At 34.8% G+C, this 21,472-nt stretch overlaps 2 protein-coding genes and 1 long non-coding RNA gene across 3 annotated transcripts; 1 reads left to right on the forward strand and 2 right to left on the reverse strand.

Moving 5' to 3' along the window:
• Positions 1–7,837: 7,837 nt before the first annotated feature.
• LOC120330031 (uncharacterized) lies at positions 7,838–10,300 on the reverse strand. The gene is made up of 7 exons (XM_039396844.2): positions 10,108–10,300; positions 9,606–9,762; positions 9,367–9,506; positions 8,958–9,040; positions 8,825–8,881; positions 8,637–8,720; positions 7,838–8,202 (listed from the first exon to the last, which is right to left on the reverse strand). The coding sequence occupies exons 2-7, from the start codon at positions 9,714–9,716 to the stop codon at positions 8,051–8,053; spliced, it is 627 nt and encodes a 208-aa protein (XP_039252778.2). The 5' UTR covers positions 9,717–9,762; positions 10,108–10,300; the 3' UTR covers positions 7,838–8,050.
• Positions 10,301–12,717: 2,417 nt separating this feature from the next.
• LOC120329973 (uncharacterized) lies at positions 12,718–14,813 on the forward strand. Its single transcript, XM_039396780.2, has 6 exons — positions 12,718–12,852; positions 12,955–13,091; positions 13,373–13,455; positions 13,529–13,585; positions 13,847–13,930; positions 14,378–14,813. Exons 1-6 carry the CDS (start codon positions 12,742–12,744, stop codon positions 14,527–14,529), a joined length of 624 nt encoding a protein of 207 aa, XP_039252714.2. The 5' UTR covers positions 12,718–12,741; the 3' UTR covers positions 14,530–14,813.
• An 859-nt stretch (positions 14,814–15,672) lies between these two features.
• LOC144430748 (uncharacterized) lies at positions 15,673–16,320 on the reverse strand. The gene is made up of 2 exons (XR_013479700.1): positions 16,097–16,320; positions 15,673–15,903 (listed from the first exon to the last, which is right to left on the reverse strand). It is a non-coding gene; the product is annotated as an uncharacterized LOC144430748 (long non-coding RNA).
• Between the last annotated feature and the right edge of the window lie 5,152 nt (positions 16,321–21,472).

The following is a 21,472-nucleotide window of genomic DNA, read 5'->3' on the forward strand; positions in this document are numbered from 1 at the left end:
ATGAATGCCTTTGCCAGACCACATGGGAACTTCGATTTGGGCCCCGATCACCATTTGCCAAAAACACGGCCATCATAGCGTCACGGCGTTGTATCTAGAGCGCTGCGTCGCTTGATGGGTTTAATAGATATTCCGCGGAACGATGAAAGTTCCGATACTTTACCATGTTAAAACTGTTTTCGTACGTGGTGGGTACAAACTGGTTAAATTGTTTAGTAATCATCATTTTGATCCATAAAGTGTACCTTAATCTGTATGAAAGTTTTGATAACTGATTTTACCCTAGTCTACTGCTCGTTTTCGAACTGCAACTAAACTAAAACTCATTGCACCTTGAAATTCTGCATTAGATCATTATGTGAAGTAGGATTGCTGGAATCGTGCCCTCCAATCTTTGTTGCAAGGTGCTTCACGTATTTCATGATCGATTTCGGCTTTCTCCGACTTCTGAGTTTAAGAATCTCCATGTCCTACCTGAACTTGCAATCGCGTTAGAAGCTGTGGTTCGCCAGATGTTGCGTCGTCTTATCCTAATAAATATATCTACGGAATCCAACCCATCATCAATCGATAATTTATTCATATGGCACGCGGAATAACTCCAAAAGTATATGTTTTTATATTCATCAAATGTGTTGAGACTTTAATAAAGTTTATATGATTCAGTTATTCAAGACTACTCCAAGGCCCCAAGCTGCTCTGCTTCGTAGCTCACCGGAAAAGTTTCCTCCAGAATGTTTTGTTTGACTTTCCGCCCTAGGAAATTAATAAAATTTAATTTAATAAATACAATTAAAACCAAAATTATTAACTGGAGTTTACAGTTGAAAAGTGGAACTTTGGATAAATTCCACTCTAACTATTGTTCTCGAGGCATGGTGGGTAAGAATGTTCTGAATACTTAATATTGAATTATACTATTCTTTAATGTAGTGGATATGACAATTTTAGATTATAGTTATAATGATATATATTAGGTCCTATTTTGTGCAGTTGTGACTACGTGCCCATCACATGCGCTACAAGTAACCCCCATGAGATTTCAATATCGGAATATGAGACAGTTAGTACAGATATATCGATGGAGTGCGGAATTTACGTCTACCGGTTATTTATTGTGATCCGTGGTCACCTACCATAACTTATTGTATTTGCCAGAAGGATGGAGTGAACGACATATAAAATCAGAAACGGAAGAAATTGAAAAAAAAACATGATGAAAGATTTCAAGGGATCCTGGAAATTTAATTTAAACTGACCAATGTCCACTTTTGCTAATCGATTTTTTTTATTGGTGATGAAATATCTTATATGATCAAACAAATCATGGAATGCAATCTCATATATCGTTGAATACATTATCTTAATGTATTTTATATTGACACTCCTACTCAAAAAAATCCGATAAATGCACCCGATTTCGCCTTGAATTTTATACCATATTAAATCATAAATAGGAACCAGTGAATATATTGATTGTATTAAGATCAACGTAATCTACATAAATTTATAAGGTATCGAAAGGAAGTCCGCTATTCATTCTGGAGTTTTGTTCTATTTGTTTTCATGCAGAACCATATGTCGTAACACACAAGTACGGTACAGTACATAAACAAATAATGTTCTGCACTCCTGCATTTCACGGAAATAATCGTAAGACTGCATATAAATCCACACATAGGCTATATTATATGTTGTACCTTGGTTCTTATTGATAACATCTGCTATAATTTACTAAGTTTATTTCAAAATAAATTGCGAATTGTATCTGCGCGATGATTTTACGAGTATTGTAGCTTTGTTCGAATAAATATGAAATAAGATAATATGTTGCACGTGTTAAATTCACACACACAACATAAACTGACGAGCATTTCCAAGTTGCCATACTTGCATTTTCTTTAGTTTCCGGAAACATGACACAAACTTTCAAAACTACATTGAACGATTTATTATTATTCTCGTGTATTGCCTTGTGAAGGCCCTCCAAGTTCCAAATTGAACTCGCTCTCACAGGGGTTCCGGCTCGTAAAAATGATTAGCTTAAATTTGCCGTCTCTCGGACTTTAGTGACTGTACTCGAACTAGGTTACTTTACTTTTGACACAAGACCTACAAAGAAGACCTTTGCCATTGATTCGCTGATTGAAATCCGAAAACAACTGGACTCTTCGCAGTCTCTGGATCTTGAATTAGCAGTAGTTTGGTTACAGCTAAGCTCACATCTGATTGATCAATGAATTGGGATAAAATATGTGATTGGCGTTCGATAAAACCGATATATTCACTATAAACTTATTCCTCCAACCAATCTAACTCAGCAGTACTTTCAAGATTCAAGTAAAAGAAAATGTGTTTATATTTATATTGAGCACTTGTGACAGTTAAGTGACTATATTAGTTAACACATGTTAGGGCATCTATAGCAGTTGTTATATCAACATATTGTGGTGAACATTCCGGTATTTACGATTCCCCAATTATTAAGAATTTATGTTCTTACCACCTCCATATAATAATGCATTTGCAAACAGGCTGAAAATGACGTAAAACAACATCACAAAGAAATACAACTTCGAGAACATGATATTTATCCTGAGCTGATCCAGAATTTGAAATAAAACTGTAGAATCCCTACTGGAATCAATAAATTCCTAATTTCTAAAATGAAACATATTGGAAAATAATGAGCTTTTCAACAACTTGAAATAAAAGTCTTGGTCACTTTTCCATAAAGTTATATACACGTTGACGCGAGTAGACCATATGAAATTGGAAAAACAATAATATTAGCAACAAAAAAAAACTGCAACCACCATGTAATTACAGCGTACAAAATACCCATTTGAGGATGTGCTAACAAACACCAGTAATTAATAGTACTAATTGATAGTTGCTTATACGTAATACTACACGCACATATTAGATTTACAAGGTATACTGCTCCACCTCAGAGTGTATACGAGAAATGTACCGATACCACTTTTGTCGCCGATACCGATACCATCTAAAAACGCCGATACTGATACTACAAAAAGGCCGATATATATTACCGATATTACGATACCGATGCTATGTAATTATTACTTAATCAGGTGTGCTGTGTAGGGCAGACGGGTTAAAACAATGGTCTTTGAGCGTTGTTCATAGTACACATTATTTCAGATCGAAAAAAAGATATATCACATAATATGAAATCAATGTTTGGTTATTGCTTTAACTGATTAAGATACATTGTACAGTAACGCTAGTAATCTCGGTGTTCAATTAGAAAACTCATAAGCCGGGGTGTCCAATTTGAATTTAATGTTAATATCGCGACCTTCGAATATCGTTATTCGTGTTTAAAAGAATATCGAATATCACCCACACATTCTAGCGCCGCCGTCCTACGTTCAAATTAAAAGCATTTTACAAATATTTTATTTCGTGGCTAAGCGTAACCGTCGCCGCAATAAGTCAAAGCCAATATGAAGGAATGTCAATCAGTACCGACGAAAAGAAGGCCTACCTATAACCGTCGAGGATGTTTTTTTACTTTACTATTGCTATCATATATTTTGAGACAGTCTTGGGCTAGGCGGTCATGTCAATATATCTATAAAGAAATTGTGTAGTTAAACAAAATTAAAATTAATACCTGCGTAGAGGAATAATTGTGTCGCAATTTAGTCTATCGATGTCGATGGACTAAATGACACTCGTACTTCACGTCAAACAGTCAGAATTTATACCCGTGCCAGAAGTCCTTGTGCCGTTAATAAGGTCCCCAATTCCACTGTATGATTTAAAACTGGGCGCCTAGTTGCTTTTTGTTATGTGCTGTGTTGATATATTTCTTCATAATTACTATGTAATATTAATAATGTCAATATAAAAATTTGACAGCAAAAATAGCCAAATTAGTTGAGCTAGTTTGGCTGATAAATACCTAAAAACACGTGAATCCTATTCTCTCGCGGGGGTGAGGACATGTATGGCTCATTGCTCACGATCTCTCCAGACGAAAAATAAATTGAAAAGAAGTATTCCAATTTATCTTTCAAAACATTCTTGATCATATCAAAAAGGTAAATATATCAGAAATACCGGCCTTAATCTAACCGATACCGATACATAGCCGATACCGAAAAAATGGCCGATACCGATACATCTCTAGTGTATACGTCAACATTTTAGTTTGATTTTTTAAATTCTTTCCGAGAACAAGGTACAAAATTCGAAAATATAATATCTATCTCGCAGATGTTCGTTCAATTTTTTCGAACGGGGATTGAATCTTACAGACCTGTCTTTATCAATACTGTGGGTATTGTGAAGATCGATAGATATTCAAAAGAGACGTAGGTAGTATAGACTAATAGAGCAAACATCGACTGTTTTGGTTGCAGAGATTATAAGAGACTTGCTTTTGGCTCTTCGAATGAGAACTTTGCCAGAGTAAATTTGTGAAAACTGTCGTATTATTGAGATAAGTTATACACAGCTAGTATACTTCCTTTTCCAAACAACCGTCAAAACATCCACATATCAAGTTACTTATTGTTTCTTTTTTCGGAATAAGATATCAAATGCGGAAATAGCTTGGATAGCGTCTTATAAGGACGCTTCAACGGCTGGTGCGAAAGAAGCATTGCAAGACGATGACTGTAACATTGAAAAACGACTGAACTGGCTTCTTCTAGTTACAACCAGATAGCTGCTTCGTTATAACAAAACTAATAAGTATTGGTTGGGCAAAGTTGTCGGCCCCACGGGAACGTTACGAAGCTTTTCCAAAAGAAAAAATGCTACAACAAACAGCATCTCTATCCTAAATATCACAATATTCATTAGCATAAAAAGCATTAGAGCAAACACACCTAATTTAGCAATAAGTAAACTGTAGTTTGTATTCTCCCGGGTAATTTTGCCTATAGGCCTACAATAAACCTATTTTCAGATGTGCTACATCAAATATAGCGATAAAGTACGAATTAATTCATTTTGGTATTAGCCTATTGTATTTCTGATGGACTAAAAAAAAATTGAAAATAATCTGGCACGTACAGATTGCTTCATTTCCTTTGTGTATTCTCATCATATCATTCTAATTTTTCATCTTTGTTGTTTCTTTAGTTTTCGGAGACATGGTACAACTTGTCAGCACGGTGGCTAATTGAATGATTCATTGCTCTGTTGTTTCATAGCGCCTACCATATTGACTCTTAAAAATTCACAAGAAATGTCTCAAGATGTTCAGGTTGAACACCGAAACAAAGTTACATTCTCGCCTGACACGAATAGTATTATTTCTCCGGCAAAGACCGGCTTTACTCATTCCGAGACTTCCTCTCTAGTCAGGCATAAATGTGACTTCTTCGAGGACTAGCATACACGATACAACTGTCACAATCGCTATATCCTCAATTTCTTTGAGAAAATATCTACAATAGCAATAAAAAACGGCGTATGGAGCTTAGAATTTTGGTTGGGAAAAATCAAAATCTCTGCTGCATGGTAACGTTAGCTGCATTTCACCCTTGATACAAACAATGAATTTGGGCAATTAGTCTACAACTACGAGTCTCATATTTTTTGCTCTATCTTATTTGCTGCATAATCAGTCTGAACGTAAATATACTACTACGGGTCTTAAGCCTGGTCAAGGTATCTATCTAATCTTACAAGTGGAGGCACAAAGTTCAAACGTGTAGATCAGGAAGGTCTCACACAGCGTAAAAGTCGGGCAGAGCCACGCGCATATATAAAAATCCCGCCATCCGCTCTGTGACCACACGGAACATCGTTGATCAATTCACAACTGCACTGCAGAAGCGGCCTATTTCGGCCCTATCGTCCAGAGAGAGAAGACTGTCATGTCAGTCAACAAATTTCGTTCCCGTGCCCACAGATATATTTATATATATATAACATAAAATCAAAAAACTTGGCAACAGTTGTTTTAATATATTTGCATTGAGCATTTGTGATATTATGAATGATTCTGGTAGCCAAAGTGGAGATTATGTCATTAATTGTATCAAGGTTATAGTGGTTGTGCCAGGTATTGTGGGAAATAGCATTAGGACCGGCATATTCAGGCTTTCGTTTATGTTCATATATATATATATATATATAAGTCTACGTTCTTACCTTTGTATAATAATGCATTTGCAAACAGGCTGAAGATGGTGACAAACAACATCATAAGCATAGCCAACTTTGAGAACATGATATTTGTCGTTGGGAGGATGAAAAATGTTTGCTGGAGGTAATTCATTTTTACTCACTAATACTTTGAGACACTTAATTAAAGTTATCGTAAAAAAAAACTATTTTCTGTATTAATAAAATCTTGGTAATTTTTGTTAAATGGAAAAGCTCCCGAAGTTATTCCAGTCATAAAAGTTAACAGAGATTTTTCCTAGCTATCCCAATTCCTAACAGACTCTAAACTTTTCTGTATCGCAAGATTGACACCGGGTCTAGGAACACCACCTTGTCTGAAGCGTACAAGAAAGCACACACATTTATATTTCATAAACACGACAGTGCACACCTAGCTCAATAGTTTGTATATATGAATAACTTTTGGGAAATTCTCCTTATTACGTATAGATGACCAAGAGCAGACTATTTCATTTTTAGCAAACACAGCACAAACTTATACAACAAATACAAAAGTGTTCTACCGCTACATATCTGGTAACTCAATAGGCAACTCATTATAAAATAAAAAGCGTCTTTTTAAGCGTCAGTCGCGTTAAATACGCTTCAACGGATGGCGCGAAAACAATATCGTGTGTAGATGGGCCACGTGTAGCCGTTATTTTGAGGCAAAATTAAGCAAAACGAGTAGGGTGGTCATAGTGATGGCATGGGCACCTTAGAAAGCGTAAATGAGGTTTTGTTTTATATTTTTTTACGTTTTCAATATTTTTTTGTCAATACGGTTTTGTTAAAAAAAGGTAGAACATTACTATTACATGCGCTCGCATACATTTGTCCCTCACAGAACACGGGATATTATATGCTGTAACAAACAGTTCCAAAATCATACGTCGGGTGCGAAAGTACTTAGCTAAGTTATACGTAAGTGGGCAACTTAGATATTATTTGAATTAATAATTCGAACATTCAGAATAGATTAACTTATCTGGAATTAACTTCTCGATGCTGTTATATTTTTGTATGCATGGGTACATTTTTATATACCACCTCACGGGCCACATAAAAAGCTTTCGCGGGCCGCATGCGGGCAGTGGGCTACGTTATGCAGGCCGAAGTTAGACAGCAGTTTGGTGAGGACAACTGGAAGACAGCTTCTTAGCAAAATGTCACCTGCGGCAGCGTATTGGACCGAGGAAAACAAATGGGGTTGATTTGAAAGGTGCTGGTAATGTCTAATTGACTATCTCGGTAACGAGATGAAAGTATACCTTTAATGACGGGTTTATGACCAATGGCTTTCTCAATAAATTATCGATGTGTGTAAACATTTCCTAAATGCCCACATACAACTAACTGTTCTACCTCTCCTTTTGAAAACAACATGAAACTTACTAGTATAATTGTACAAAGAGAGGTGAGTACCACATGATTCAATTACGGTGGGATAGGTTTGTTATTCCAGGATAATTTTCTTGGGGTTTCATTTTTATTACCGTCAGTGTTCATTTGGAATTGGATTGCCACAAATACTATACGAATAATTGTAATGGCTTACACTAAATACAGCGTACTTTAAAGATATTAACAAAATATAATGTGTTAAATTGCTTGATATAGTTTGTTAAATATTGCTCTTTAACCACGTTTTTTTAAACCTATTGATGATAGACTTTTAATGTGACTTTAAATATGTTTATTGAAGAAAAACTGAAGACATATACATGCACGTGAATAAATTACATAAAACCAAAATATTTGAACATTAAGTTTGAATTAAACCATGTTTAAAATTGGCAAACCCCTTTCACTTAATTGGTTATAGTTTTGAACAATAAGTTATAACATTTAATTAAACAAATTTAATCACTAAAATTTTACTAGCATCAGTTTTCCGTTGTTAATATATTTTTTCGAAGTTTGTGCAGCCACCAAAATATAATTTCACTTGACTCCATCCACCTCCAATATCTGCTAGTTTGTTGTGGATACGAAGAATGTCCACTGGGGTTGGATGATTGTGTCTCATTGACGCCCAAACATATTTATCACCTGTACATTAATTCAAACAATCCAAATAAGAGATAAATTAGAAGTGTTTCTACAATTTGAATTGTTTGATAATTCCCACTTATGATTCGAGGCACACAACGTTTTTGCGGATTCAACATAATATTATCAAAAGTCAAATAACAAGGATGTTTTGGTCATTCTTCATGCGGTAATAACATTCTCATGTTTTTAAAAGAATGAAATTTTTAATTTTGAAAAAGAATTGCTATGAATATTGAAAATGTCTTTTTGAGTTACATCTCCATCTTGTATAACTGGAGCGATATATGGTTAAAATGAATCATTCATTGTTTACGTGATAATGATTCTAAATGTGACATGGTTTTTACGCTATATTTTAAATTGAGCCTATCAACAAAATTGTTTATAATTATCAAATCTTAATTAGTTAAGTATACGAAATCAATACTTACCTGCAGATGAGCATTGCATGTGCAGAATATAGTTTTCATAATCAGTCACTTCACTCATAGGCAAGGCATAAAACTCGTGAACTTCTGAACATGAAATGGCAAATTAACAAATAAACTCATGTTGCAAAAGTACACCTTATCTTTTCGGAAAAGAAATGGAAAAATAAATGTTTAACTTGATATGTTACCTTTTAAAGCCTCCTCATTTGCACCGTGGCTCTTTGCCTCGTTTATAAAGTAATGTTCTGTAAAAAAAAAAATCACCAATATATTACAGTAGAAAATATTACGCTTACTACTTTAAAGATTCATTTTAAATACCATATTTCTCGTCAGACATTGTGATGGACGTATCTCCGTAAAACCAAGCGTGCCCGGGTATAGGATCAGAAAACACTTTGCCACTGAAATTAAACATTATATATTTATAAAACATCGTAGAGGCATGTTACAAGATTAAATGTGTTATTATGCTTGTTTTTGGTATGTGTCAACACATAGCACATATACTGAACATTTTCTTAGTAGTCGTACAGTGTTTTTTGTCTGTTCCGTGGAACAACATTGTTTTTTCGTGGTTTTTTCAAATGGCGATTCTTCGAAATAAGCTGTAACATGGCTCTCCAGTGATACATAAGTTGTCAATATTTAACCAATGTAAATTGTGTCGTTGAAATTAACGATCTGTGAGCGCACTGAAAATAATTTTCTAGAAATAATTCAGCCTCACTTTTCAACAGCGAGTACAATTTCTCCTGAAAGATATTCACCATCATTTGATATTCTTTTCATGTCTTTCGTTACGTAACAGGGTACTTGTTGTTCAACTGGATCTTTGGAGTTGAGTACTTGATACCAAATACCGGGAACCTAAATTTAAACACGGATAGATGTCGCAGATTTTTATTCGTATTTAAATTCCAAACCTTCCTATGTAATAAGAATATGTAAAGAAAAATGTTATCTTACTTTGCTCACGTCTATTTTTTCAAAAACTGGTAAGGTGCATTCTTTATTGGATGTTGCTTTGCTAACTGCCAAGACACCAAGGTAAGTTAAAACAGCAAGTCTTGAAATCATTTTGTTTCCTGTCTTCGCCTCTTGAAACAGCTATGGTTTAATTGGACTGAACGTAGGATATGTATAAACACATTTTGTGTTATGGTATAAGATGTTGGCTTGGTTCACGTAACGTAATGGGTATTGATTAATATGTGAAGGAGAAGCCTTCTTGAGATGTTTTTAGATCGGCATTACATTTATATATACATAGATATCAAATTTATTTATTTTCTCTTAAATATTGTGATTCTCAGCTTTATTCTAAGAACTCGAATCAAGGAGGTAATAAGCTAATTATTATATCAAACTTCGCGTTGAAAATGCTTCTTACGCACTAGTTGGTATTGCAAGATCAACTGCATGCCTTCAATCAATCCAGATTACAGCGGAAATTTGAACTTTGTCCTACCTCATAATTCTTCGTCTTCTCGCAGTATGTTTACATGATGCAGCATACTATGTACAGTCGCGAACACGTTAGATTGAATATTTGGTTTAATCATATGCTCATTTAAATTCATTGCAATAGTTATACAATGCATGACATATATATATACATATGATTCAGAAATTTGCATAGGCATATACAAAATTCGCCTTAATTATGGACAAAAAGACCCAAGCTTGAACCTCGCGGAATACCACATGATATTACTAGTAATTGGGAAGTCGAGTACTAATTCTTTGACGCAAGTAGCTCATCAACACTACAAATGACAAACATCCATTTAAAGTACGTTACTACTTACAAAATGCTAGCTACAATGACACATTTAAATTAGTAGAATATGCGTCAGAATCTAAATAAATTCCAGGTAATCCTATACAATTATTGCATATTATTATCAAGATACACACACAAAAGTCATCTTTGCCAATTTTCTCAGCGGGTCATTATTTTAGTTTATTTTTTCTGTTAGATTAGTTTCCTCTAGAATATCACAAGCATTCGTAACAGCGACAAAATGAATGATTAATAGTTGTGTTTGTGTTATTTGTCTTTGTGTTGGTATACAATCATAACACGGGTAGTTGGCTAAATATATAACGTTGGGATCAATTAATGCCACGTTCAAAATAAAGTAATTAGGGTTACAGTGTATTACCATTATGCAATTACTCGCGATTGAACAGCATTTCGTCACCAAAAGCAAACGAAAAGCAAGCTCTATCACAGTGCATATCAACCATTTTAGAAATGATAAACTTTTTCAACAACTACTCAAAATCTGGTACACCCCAACCATTCTTCGTTTTTAATCGTTCAAAAAAATCAATGTTTAAAATATACACGTTGTTCTTGGGTGACCGACCATCCAGTTGTAAAAGGCGAGATAGTAACCTTGTCTCTTGTGCCCCTACCATTCGTGTAACCGCATCATTGGAGTGGAAAACCATTGAGGTTTTCGTGTAAGACTTGGGTACTCAGGAATTTTTAATAGTGCCTGATGTATTGACGTCTGCCTTGGAACCAAATCCGCTCTTAATTCAAGAAGTTTACCAAAATCACGCGTTTTGCTAGGAAAAATCCAGACTTAACTGCATTTCCTCGAATTAATCTGACCAAACAATCTTAAGTTTCATATATATACGATAGGAATTGTGACGCTTGAGTTTTTTCGGAAGACTGAAAAGTCGATGATATCGAGGCTTCTCGGCCTACAAACTGCTGCAAATTCTTCCTATCTCACAAAAAGGTTATCTGTCAACATATGAACATTTTGTTCCAACAGTAATGGATCATTTCTTTTTCTCTCGGAAAATTGAGCGTCCAGAAGGAAAAACACATTGTCACGCAAACATCGGCGAGAAGTTGTGGAATATAATTATAGGAAATCCGCAACCCAAATTTTCGACTGCCCATGAAGGAAAACTAAGATTGAAAAATGTTTCAAATTTCCCGTCTCTTGTGCCGACTGCGCGACTTGTCTTTCCTCGTAAATGTAAAGTGACAAAGAAACGAATGCGAGATTTGGGTTATCGTGACGAAGCCGGAAAATGTTTAGGAGCTTCGTGACAGATAAAATATGTTATATTGACACTGTTGACACTGCGTGTAGTTACCAAGGAAAATGATAGAATGCTCACTGAAAACGATCAACAATATTTCGTGTGCAATGTAGCAATGTACTTTTTAATTCAATGTCGGTTTCAAACGAGCCAGCTTCGCATGTATACTTCCCAAAATCATGAAATTACAAAATGCAAAAGCTTTTCTGCTTGAGTTGTTACTGGTAAGTTGTCTGTCAGCGCTAGAACCCATGATAAAGTCTTTAGTAAATGTATGCATATTTTCAACTTTTACATTTGAATTGAATAAATCAGGCAATACGCTATCACAGGATATAAACAAAGAGCCGCTTGAAAACGCTCGTAAGTATGACAGTTGACAGCTTCAAAAACATCAATATCTACTGACTTTGTCTAAACCAATCGACTAGAAAAAAAATAAGAGAGAATAAAACGGCAGCAGTATGTAAACTAAATATTCAATCGAACGTGTTCTCGACTATACATGGTATGCTGCATCATGTAAACATAATGCGGGAAGACGAAGAATTGAAGGACATGAGAAGTATCAAACGTACGATAGATGCCGAACTTATTAAAGGCAAGCCATTGGTCTTACAATACCAACTAATGTATATAAGAAGCATTTTCAACGCGACGTTTAATATAATAATTAGCCCATGTACTTTTGACAATCGCGTGAAAGACATGCACAACAAACGATTCAAAGTCCCAGTACTCTAAAATACACCTACTCAATATGATTCATCATCAAGGATTGTCATTTTTGTCGCATTTTTGAGATTTTGAGAGAGAATAATTTATGAAAAAATAAATAAAATTTGACACATATAAATTTCATGCGCTCTGAAAAAATCTCAATAAGGCTTCTCCTCCACACAAATAATCAATACCCCTCATTACATTACGTAAATCAAGCCAACATACCATACACATAAAATGTGTTTATATATAACCTACGTTGAGTCTAATTTTATCGTAGCTGTTTCAAGAGACGAAGACAAGAAACAAGATGAATTCGAGACTTGCTGTTTTAGCTTACCTTGGTGTTTTGGTAGTTAGCAAAGCAACATCCAATAAAGAATGCACCTTACCAGTTTTTGAAAAAATGGACGTTAGCAAAGTACGGTAACATCTTTCCTTAAATATTTTATTAACAGAGCTAAGGATTGGAATTTAAAAATACGAATTAAAATCTGTGACATCTAACCGTATCTTAATTTAGGTTCCAGGTATTTGGTATCAAGTACTCAACTCCAAAGATCCAGTTGAACAGCAAGTACCCTGTTTTGTAATGAAAGACACGAAAAGAATATCAAATGGTGAATATATTTCAGGAGAAATTGTACTCGCTGTTGAAAAGTAAGGCTGAATTATTTTTATGCGTTCAGAGATCGTTAATTTCAACGCATCAATAATTTACATTGGTTAAATATTGACAGCTTCTGTATCACTAGAGAGTTGATGAAAATTACAAGCCATGCTACAGCTTATTTCGAAAAATCACTATTTGAAAAAATCAAGGAAAAACAAATGTTGTTCCATTGAACACTGTACCACTACTAAGAAAATGACACATTTATTATGCGCTGTAAAATGCCTCTACGAGTCTACGATGTCTTATAAATAATGTTCAATTTCAGTGGCAAAGTGATTTCTGATCCTATACCTGGGCATGTTTGGTTTCAAGGAGATACTTCTATCGTAACATCCGACGAGAAATATGGTATTTAAAATGAATCTTTTAAGTATTGAGCGTTATATTTTCTATTGTGATATATTGAGGATTTTTTCTACAGAACATTACTTTATAGACGAGGCAAAAAGTCACGGTGCAAATGAGGAGGCTTTAAAGGGTAACATATCAAGTTATACATATACTTCTTCACATTCTTACAAGAGCTATCAAAATTTCGACCTCAAGAATATTGTTTTACCACTGTCCAACTAATTTCGGAAAAATAGTTTTGTTTTATCCAAGTACATTTGCGAGACTGTATTCAACTAATGAATCTTAAAATCGGTTTTCAATTTTGATGGTATCGTTTCTGTTCTGTATATATATGATGTATTTTTGCAACATGGCTTTTCTTGATAATTTTCCTTTCCATGTTCAGAAGTTCACGAGTTCCACACCTTGCCTATGAGTGAAGTGACTGATTATGAAAACTATATCCTTTTCATGCAATGCTCATCTGGAGGTAAATATTGTCTTTGTTGGTAAATAAATAAGATTTGACGCAGTTATAAACAATTTTGTTGATATGCTCAATTTAATATACAACGTTAAAACTATGTCATATTTAGAATCATTATCACGTAAACATAGAATGATTTCTTTTAACCCTATTCCGCTCAAATTATACAAGATGTAACTCAAAAAGACATTTTCAATATTGATGGCAATTTTTTTTTCAAATGTAAAAATTTCATTTGTTGTAAAATCTGAGAATTTTAATACTGCATAAAGAATGACCAAAACATACTAGTTATTTGACTTTTTATACTATCATGTTGAATCCGTAGAAATGTTAGCAAATGTGCCCCGACTTATGGGTGCGAAATAGCAAGCAATTTTCGAAATAGTTCTGATTTATCTCTCATTAAATGATTAAATTGTATAAATCCATATGTAAATAAATTTGCAGGTGATAAATATGTTTGGGTGTCAATGAGACACAATCATCCAAACCCAGAGGACATTCTTCGTATTCACAACAAACTAGCAGATATTGGAGGTGGATGGAGTCAAGTAAAATTATATTTTGGTGGCTGCACAAACTTCGAAAAAATATATTAACAATCGAAAACTGATGCCAATAAAATTTTAGTGAATAAATTTGTTCAATTAAATGTAATAATTCATTACTCAGAACTATAACCAACTAAGGGGAAAGTGCTTTGTCATTTTTAAACATGGTTTAATTCAAACTTATTGTTCAAATATTTCAATTTTATTCAATTTATTTACGTGCATGTATAGGTCTTCCGTTTTTCTTCAATAAACATATTCAGAGTCACATTGAAAAATCTATAATTAATAGGTGGAAAAACCTCTGTTAAAGAGCAAAATTTAATGCATTATATCAAGCAATTAAACACTTTGTATCTCATTCATTAACGTCAGCTCAGCTCATTCAGTGCATGCGATCACAAATGTTCGTATATTATTTGTGACAATTCATTTCCAAATGAACACTGACGGTAATAACTACCAAATCCCAAGAAAATTATACTGGAATAACAAATCCTGTTCTACCGTAACGTGATCACGTGGTGCTCGCCGCATTTTGTACTAATAACGGTTGGTGTCACGTAGTTTTCAAAAGAAGAGATAGATCAGTTAGATGTGTGTAAGCATAAATCTAAAAAAGCCCAAGGATTTTCTGCTCTAAAAGGCAAAGATGCGGTTACACGAATGTTGGGGGACAGTTTTAACAACAACCTCGATTTTTTACAACTGGCTGGTGAAAAACAAGAACAACGTGTATATCTTTGAAACATTGATTTTTCCGGTCGATTAAATATGAAGGATGAGTGGGGTGTACCAGATTTGAGAGGATGTTAAATTTCCATTACCATTTCAAAAATGGTTGATGAGCACTGTGCCAGAGCTTTTTCGTTGCTTTTGGTGATGAAATGCAATAAACTGCAACCCCATACCGTATTTACTTGATTCTAAATTTGGCATTAATTGATCTCAACATTAGATATTTGACCAGCTACTTATTATATGATCGATTTTATTTCAAGCAAGGTTGTGATGAAGTCAATTGCTTCCAAATATTAACCTCATTTTACCTTTTCTCTATCACTCTCATTCAGTCTCTCAAAATGAACTCAGGAACCTCGCAATTAGGCAAAATAAAACTAACGTTTGATGTCAATTTTTAAGATCATTTTCTAAATGCCTATGTCTGTGGCGCCCTTTAAAATATTAAAACTTGATATCAATAGCTTTTATTTATCATTATTGTAATATGTTTGATGAAATGTTATAACGAATAGCCATCTATAAATATCTATCAATAGCCTTTATTTATCATTATTGTAACATGTTTGATGAAATATTATAACGAATAGCCATCTATAAATTATTAATAAATTTGTCTGCTTCTTGGCTTGCTTAAAAAATTTTCTTCCAAATCTTCTTGCTCGATCTCATCATTACGTCCTAAAAAAATAAAATTTTCTGACTTGAAAAGTACAAAATAATTTAAGCATCGCAACATAGGGTAAATATTCTCCGAAATGCAATATCGAGACGTTTCGAAATCGGGTGACACTGAATTGTTTCAACACTTTATTTTATAATTTTATATTATAGAAAATACATTAAGACCAGTTCAGTCTTCGTTACTACTTACTCAGTCCAAATAAGTATGCATTTGCAAGCAGGCTCAAATTGATCACAATAAACATAGTCGAAAGCAGTAACTTTGAAAACATTTTTGCAGGTGTTTTGTCAGAATATCTGAATAACTTAATGTATTTGTGCGATGTTTATAAACACAGAAAGTAAAAGAATAGATGTTTCAATATCGTTACGAGAACAAATGACCTTTGTTTGACGTGATAGTCATTTTAATTTTATTGTTGTGTTTCCAACACAGTCACCTGAAAATGTTCACATGTTGGTAAACACAGAAAGTAAAAGAATAGCGTTACGAGAACAAAAGACCTTTGTTTGACGTGATAGTCATTTTAATCGATATAATATTGCAATATTATACAAAGTGTTACAGTGCATGGCGGGAAAGCCTGATTGTATCGTAGTCGGAGATGGACATTTTTTGCAAAGCAATATTGTTGGTCTCAATTTTATTAACCAAACGTATTTTTCATGGTGAGTTGTATGGGCCTAAAAATATCATTCATCCACAATAAGTTTCAAGTTGTGAATAAATTTATACATAATTTATTATAAAATCTACTACATGTCCTTCCTCACGTATCTGCAAATCGGTAGATTTTCTGCGTGTTAGTCTGTAAAGGCATTCGTGGTTGTTTTGTGTATTATTTTCTTTACTACTACCATATTATTATGAGTTTGCCTTAGGGGTAGCTCCTTAAATAATCTTTATTCTTTATTTAACTTAACTTTGAGTAGTTTTGCGTTTCGCTGGCAATAATGGTTATGGGAATATTCAGCCAAGTCTTCATCAACGAACACAACAAAGAGAATCGCGATAATTATCATTTGCATAAATTGTCTCACTGTCTTAAAAAAAACTGCAGCTTCACCTCTCTTGGAAGGGATGCGTAGAAACTAAAACAGGACTACTTCATTTGTATCTGTGTTTCTGTTTTTATTTGGCATTTTGCTTTTTCCTTTGCTCGCCCCTTGTCACAAACATGTCACGAATAATTAGTTTCATTTCGCTCTTAGTGGTTTCTCACGACACTTTGATAAAGTCGAATTTGGCGTGTCGTCTAACCGAAGTAACCATTACAGTAATCTGTGATTCATTGCCCCCAGATATGTATATATAATTCAGACCGCTCATTAGAAACTTAAGGTTTGCAAATCAATATTAGTTGAGTGCGTCATAAAACAACCAGAGAGCAACTTATTCAAGGGATCGATCGCAGGAAATCACAAATTACTGTAATGGTTACTTTGCATGTCCCATCACTAATTAATTAATAACTCACTAATTATACGACATAATTCATCCAAAATCAATAGGCTTCTGGTCCGAGATATGATGAATGCACATGCAAACTTTGGAGCAGATTCAACCTCGTTTTCGTGAGATATCGCGTGCATCTAACAGACAGAAAGACAAACAGACAAATACCTATCAACATACTTACCGATCAAGATCGATAAGAAATAACAAATTCGTCTCAATGTATTTTTTAGAATTACTTGGATGAGTGAAGTATTCAACGTGTCCAGATGGTTTATAATATAAAATTATAGAATAAAGTGTTCAAACAATTCCGTGTCACCCGATTTCAAAACTTCTCGATTTCGCATTTCGGAAAATATTCAGGATATGTTGCGCTGCTCAACCTATTTTAATTCACAATGTTTAATTTTACAGGACACAGTGGCGAAATCGATCATTTGGAAGAAAATGTTCAAGCAAGCCAAGATGCAGAAACATTTGTTAATTCATTGATGACTATTCGTTATGGAACTTCATCTGCATATTACAATAATGATAAATAAAAGATATTGTGATAACCTTTCATAGTTCAGAGGTCGCCACAGACAAGAGTTCTATTGTAGTGGCCAAAAACAATTTTGAGTATTGACATTAAAAATTAGTTTTATTTTTTTTAATTGCGAGGTTTCCGCGTTCATTTGGGAGACTGTGTGGGAGAGATAGAGAGAAAGTAATGGGGGTTTAATATTCGGAAGAAATTAGTTTCATCCCAACCTTGCTCGCTTAAAATACAATACAATTTTATTTCGATCTTTCGTCTACAACACAGAACACGAATAAACAAGAGAGCTACGCCCAAATATATGGACACGTCTGTTCGCAGTACAGTACAGTGTACTGTATCGTCGATCAGCGTAAGGAAAAAATCGTAGCAAAGTACCGTAAGGACTTCGTTACGAACCATCGACGTTCGATGGCACGTGATCAAAAAGAAGTGGAGTGTCGGCTATGCGTCCGCAGAACGTTCGGTGACGTCATAGCAAACAAAAACAAATCTCACAGAGCTAACAGAAATATTTGAAATAAATAAAAGTAATAGCCTTCTGGAGAAAAATTTCATCTTTAACCAGTAAATATTTCGAAGCAATCGATCCAGTAATGAAAGAGAAAAGCGGTTTTTTAGATTTTCCACTAGATGTCCAAAAGTGTCAAAGAACAACAACAACAAGACCAACATAATATTGAAACGATCGTTATGTCCACTACGTGTCTAAAAACACAGATAAGCACGACGGAAAGATCGGGAAAAAGGGCAAAACCTAGAGAAAGGTTTATATCGAACGCTGTAACCAGCGTTTGTGCCCATGCACTCACACGCACACAAGTGGGAAAACACATCACGAGTCACGACAGTCTTGCGGAAAATACATGAACATGAAAAAATAAAATTCACGGGCGAAGATTACTTGTAAAGTTGTAACTAATTTTGGTGAACGAATATGGTGAAGAATTCAAAATCAATTAGAAGTTATGTGAGGGTGCATGTGGGTTGCAGTGTATTACCGTTATACAATTACGCGCGACCAAAAATTTCATCACCAAAAGCAACGAAAAAGCTCTAGCACGGTGCTCGTCAACAATTTTTGAAATGGTACACCCTTTCAACTTCCACTCATAATCTGACACATTACACCCATCTATCATTTTTAATCGGTCGAAATATCAATGTTTAAAATACACACATTGTTCTTGGGTTTCACCAGTCAGTTGTAAAAGAGAAGTAATAAACTTGTCTCGAATGCACCTAACATTCGTGTATGCTTACGTGTTTGTGATAGCGGAAAACCATTGAGCTTTTTGTGTGAGACTTGGGCACTTGAGAATTCGCCGTGGTTTTTATATGTATGTATTGGCCTCTGCCTTTTTGCCAACTTCGCTTTTAAATATTTCACCAAAATTCCTACTTTAACAACATAATTGACCTCATATACGTGTTTAGCTAGGATAATTCCAGATTTAGCTGCATTTTTTAAAGTTAATCTGACCAAACCCTCTCAAGTTTCATACGAGTACAGTTAAAAGGAATTGATGTACTGCAAAGGAAATTATGACACTTGAGGTTCATCTCGGAAAACTTAATATCGAGGCTTTCGGGCTACAAACTCCTAAAAATTCTAGGTATCTCACAAATAGGCTATTTGTCAACATATGAACATTTTATGCCAACCACCATGGGTCATTTTTTTTTCTCCCGGGAAATTGACCGTCCAGAAAGAAAAGCATATTATTACGCAAACGTCGATATTTTTAACTCACAAATTTTTTTTAGGACGTTATGGTGAGATCGAGCAAGGAGATTTGGACGAAAAGTTCAAAGCAAGCAAAGAAGCAGCAAAATTTAATTCATAGATAAAACTATTCGTTATCGAACTTCATCGGACAAAAATGATAAATAAAATCTATTGAGATCAAGCTTTAAAGTTTTAGAGGTCGTCACAGACATGAGTACTATTGTAGTGGCCAGCAATAATTCTGAAAATTGACATAAAAAAAATCAGTTTTATTCTTTTTAATTGCGAAGTTAACGCGTTCATTTTGAGAAACTGGATGGGAGTGATAGAGAGAAGGTAATGAGATGTTAATATTTGGAGGAAATAAGCTTCTTCCCAGCATTGCTCCCTTGAAATACAATACAATTTTATTTCGATCCTTCGTCTACAACAGCGATTCCCAAAGTGGGTGACATCGCCCCCGGGGGCGAAACAGAGGGCAAAAATTATAAAGAGGCGACAGGGGGCGATTTTGCAGTCTCGAAAAGTCAAATATTGTGAAAATTGCCGAATGTTTTCCTCGGCATGATGTGGGTATTTAGGTCGTGAAAGTGCCAAAAACACGTTATTATGTGATCATCTGAGACGAAAAAACATAAATTTTGTTTTAGGAGTACCGAGACAAATTGAAAACTCTATTTTAGACTGGAATAAATCGCAACATTTTGGAACTTTCTTTCGAAAACTTTACCGTACTCACCTGGAGGTGATTCATTCCGTTATCCGTTATTAAATTACCGCCGGGTCGCACACGACTTTTTTTTTTTTATTGTGATTGTGATATAAATCCAATCAATGTAATAATGTAAAATTTCGTCGTCGACCTTGGGTATTGCTAACGGCGATATCTTGTAAATTCAATTCTAATTCTAATTATAATCGGGTAGTATACCATATATTTTTATGTACGGAGATTGGAGTATTTCAGAGCAATAATACTTTAATTTATTGTAAGTATAGGCGCAACGCCGAACTATTTTTGCACAGCTGACAAATCGGTACTCCCGAAGTATGTGAACCAAGATTGTGGACACCGAAACGCAGTATGTGTACCAGGTTAGGGTTAGGCCATAATTTCAGGTACGAATACTATGGGAGTCACTTGGCTAGTCCCCGAACTCGTGATAGAACTAAAATCAGAAAATTGGAATAAAATTACGACCTAACTCTAACCTGGTACACATACTACGTTCCGGTGTCCGCCATATTGGTTCACATACTTCGGGAGTACCGAAAAATCATCATAACCGAAAACATAGACAATTTTAACGAATGGCATAATCGCGAGCGAGGACCGTTCAATCGGAATTCCAGTTTCCTACTTCAGATACAGACGTGCACCCTCGTGCACGAACTTGCGCTATTCGATTAAAACATGTATCCTGAACAAGAGGTATTTTAGTAACAGTCTTATAGGACAGTGGTTTCCATTTTTTTTCGCCACCCCAATTTTCATAAAATCAAAGCCTACAGATACTCGCGACCCCATAACTAGAAACGTTCGGCAACTTCAAAAATCAGTATATCAGTTTAATTATCTCAATGGGAATAATGTACCTGTATACCGACCACCTGTATACCGCAAGTGGACGTTGACGGTGAGCACTGTCCCAAAAAATATATGAATGAGTCCGGCAATGCGCCGGAAAAACGGGGAAACCTCAGAAGATTTGATAACACATAGCATCGTATGAAAACCCACGGTGTAAAGATCTCTTAGATCAGAATTATACCGGGTCTTGGAGAAACATAGACGGACTTGATAAAATATGGTAGACTGTAAGGAAGCGTAAAATAC

This window comes from Styela clava, chromosome 12 (genome assembly GCF_964204865.1).
Source record: "Styela clava chromosome 12, kaStyClav1.hap1.2, whole genome shotgun sequence".
Lineage (NCBI taxonomy): Eukaryota > Metazoa > Chordata > Ascidiacea > Stolidobranchia > Styelidae > Styela > Styela clava.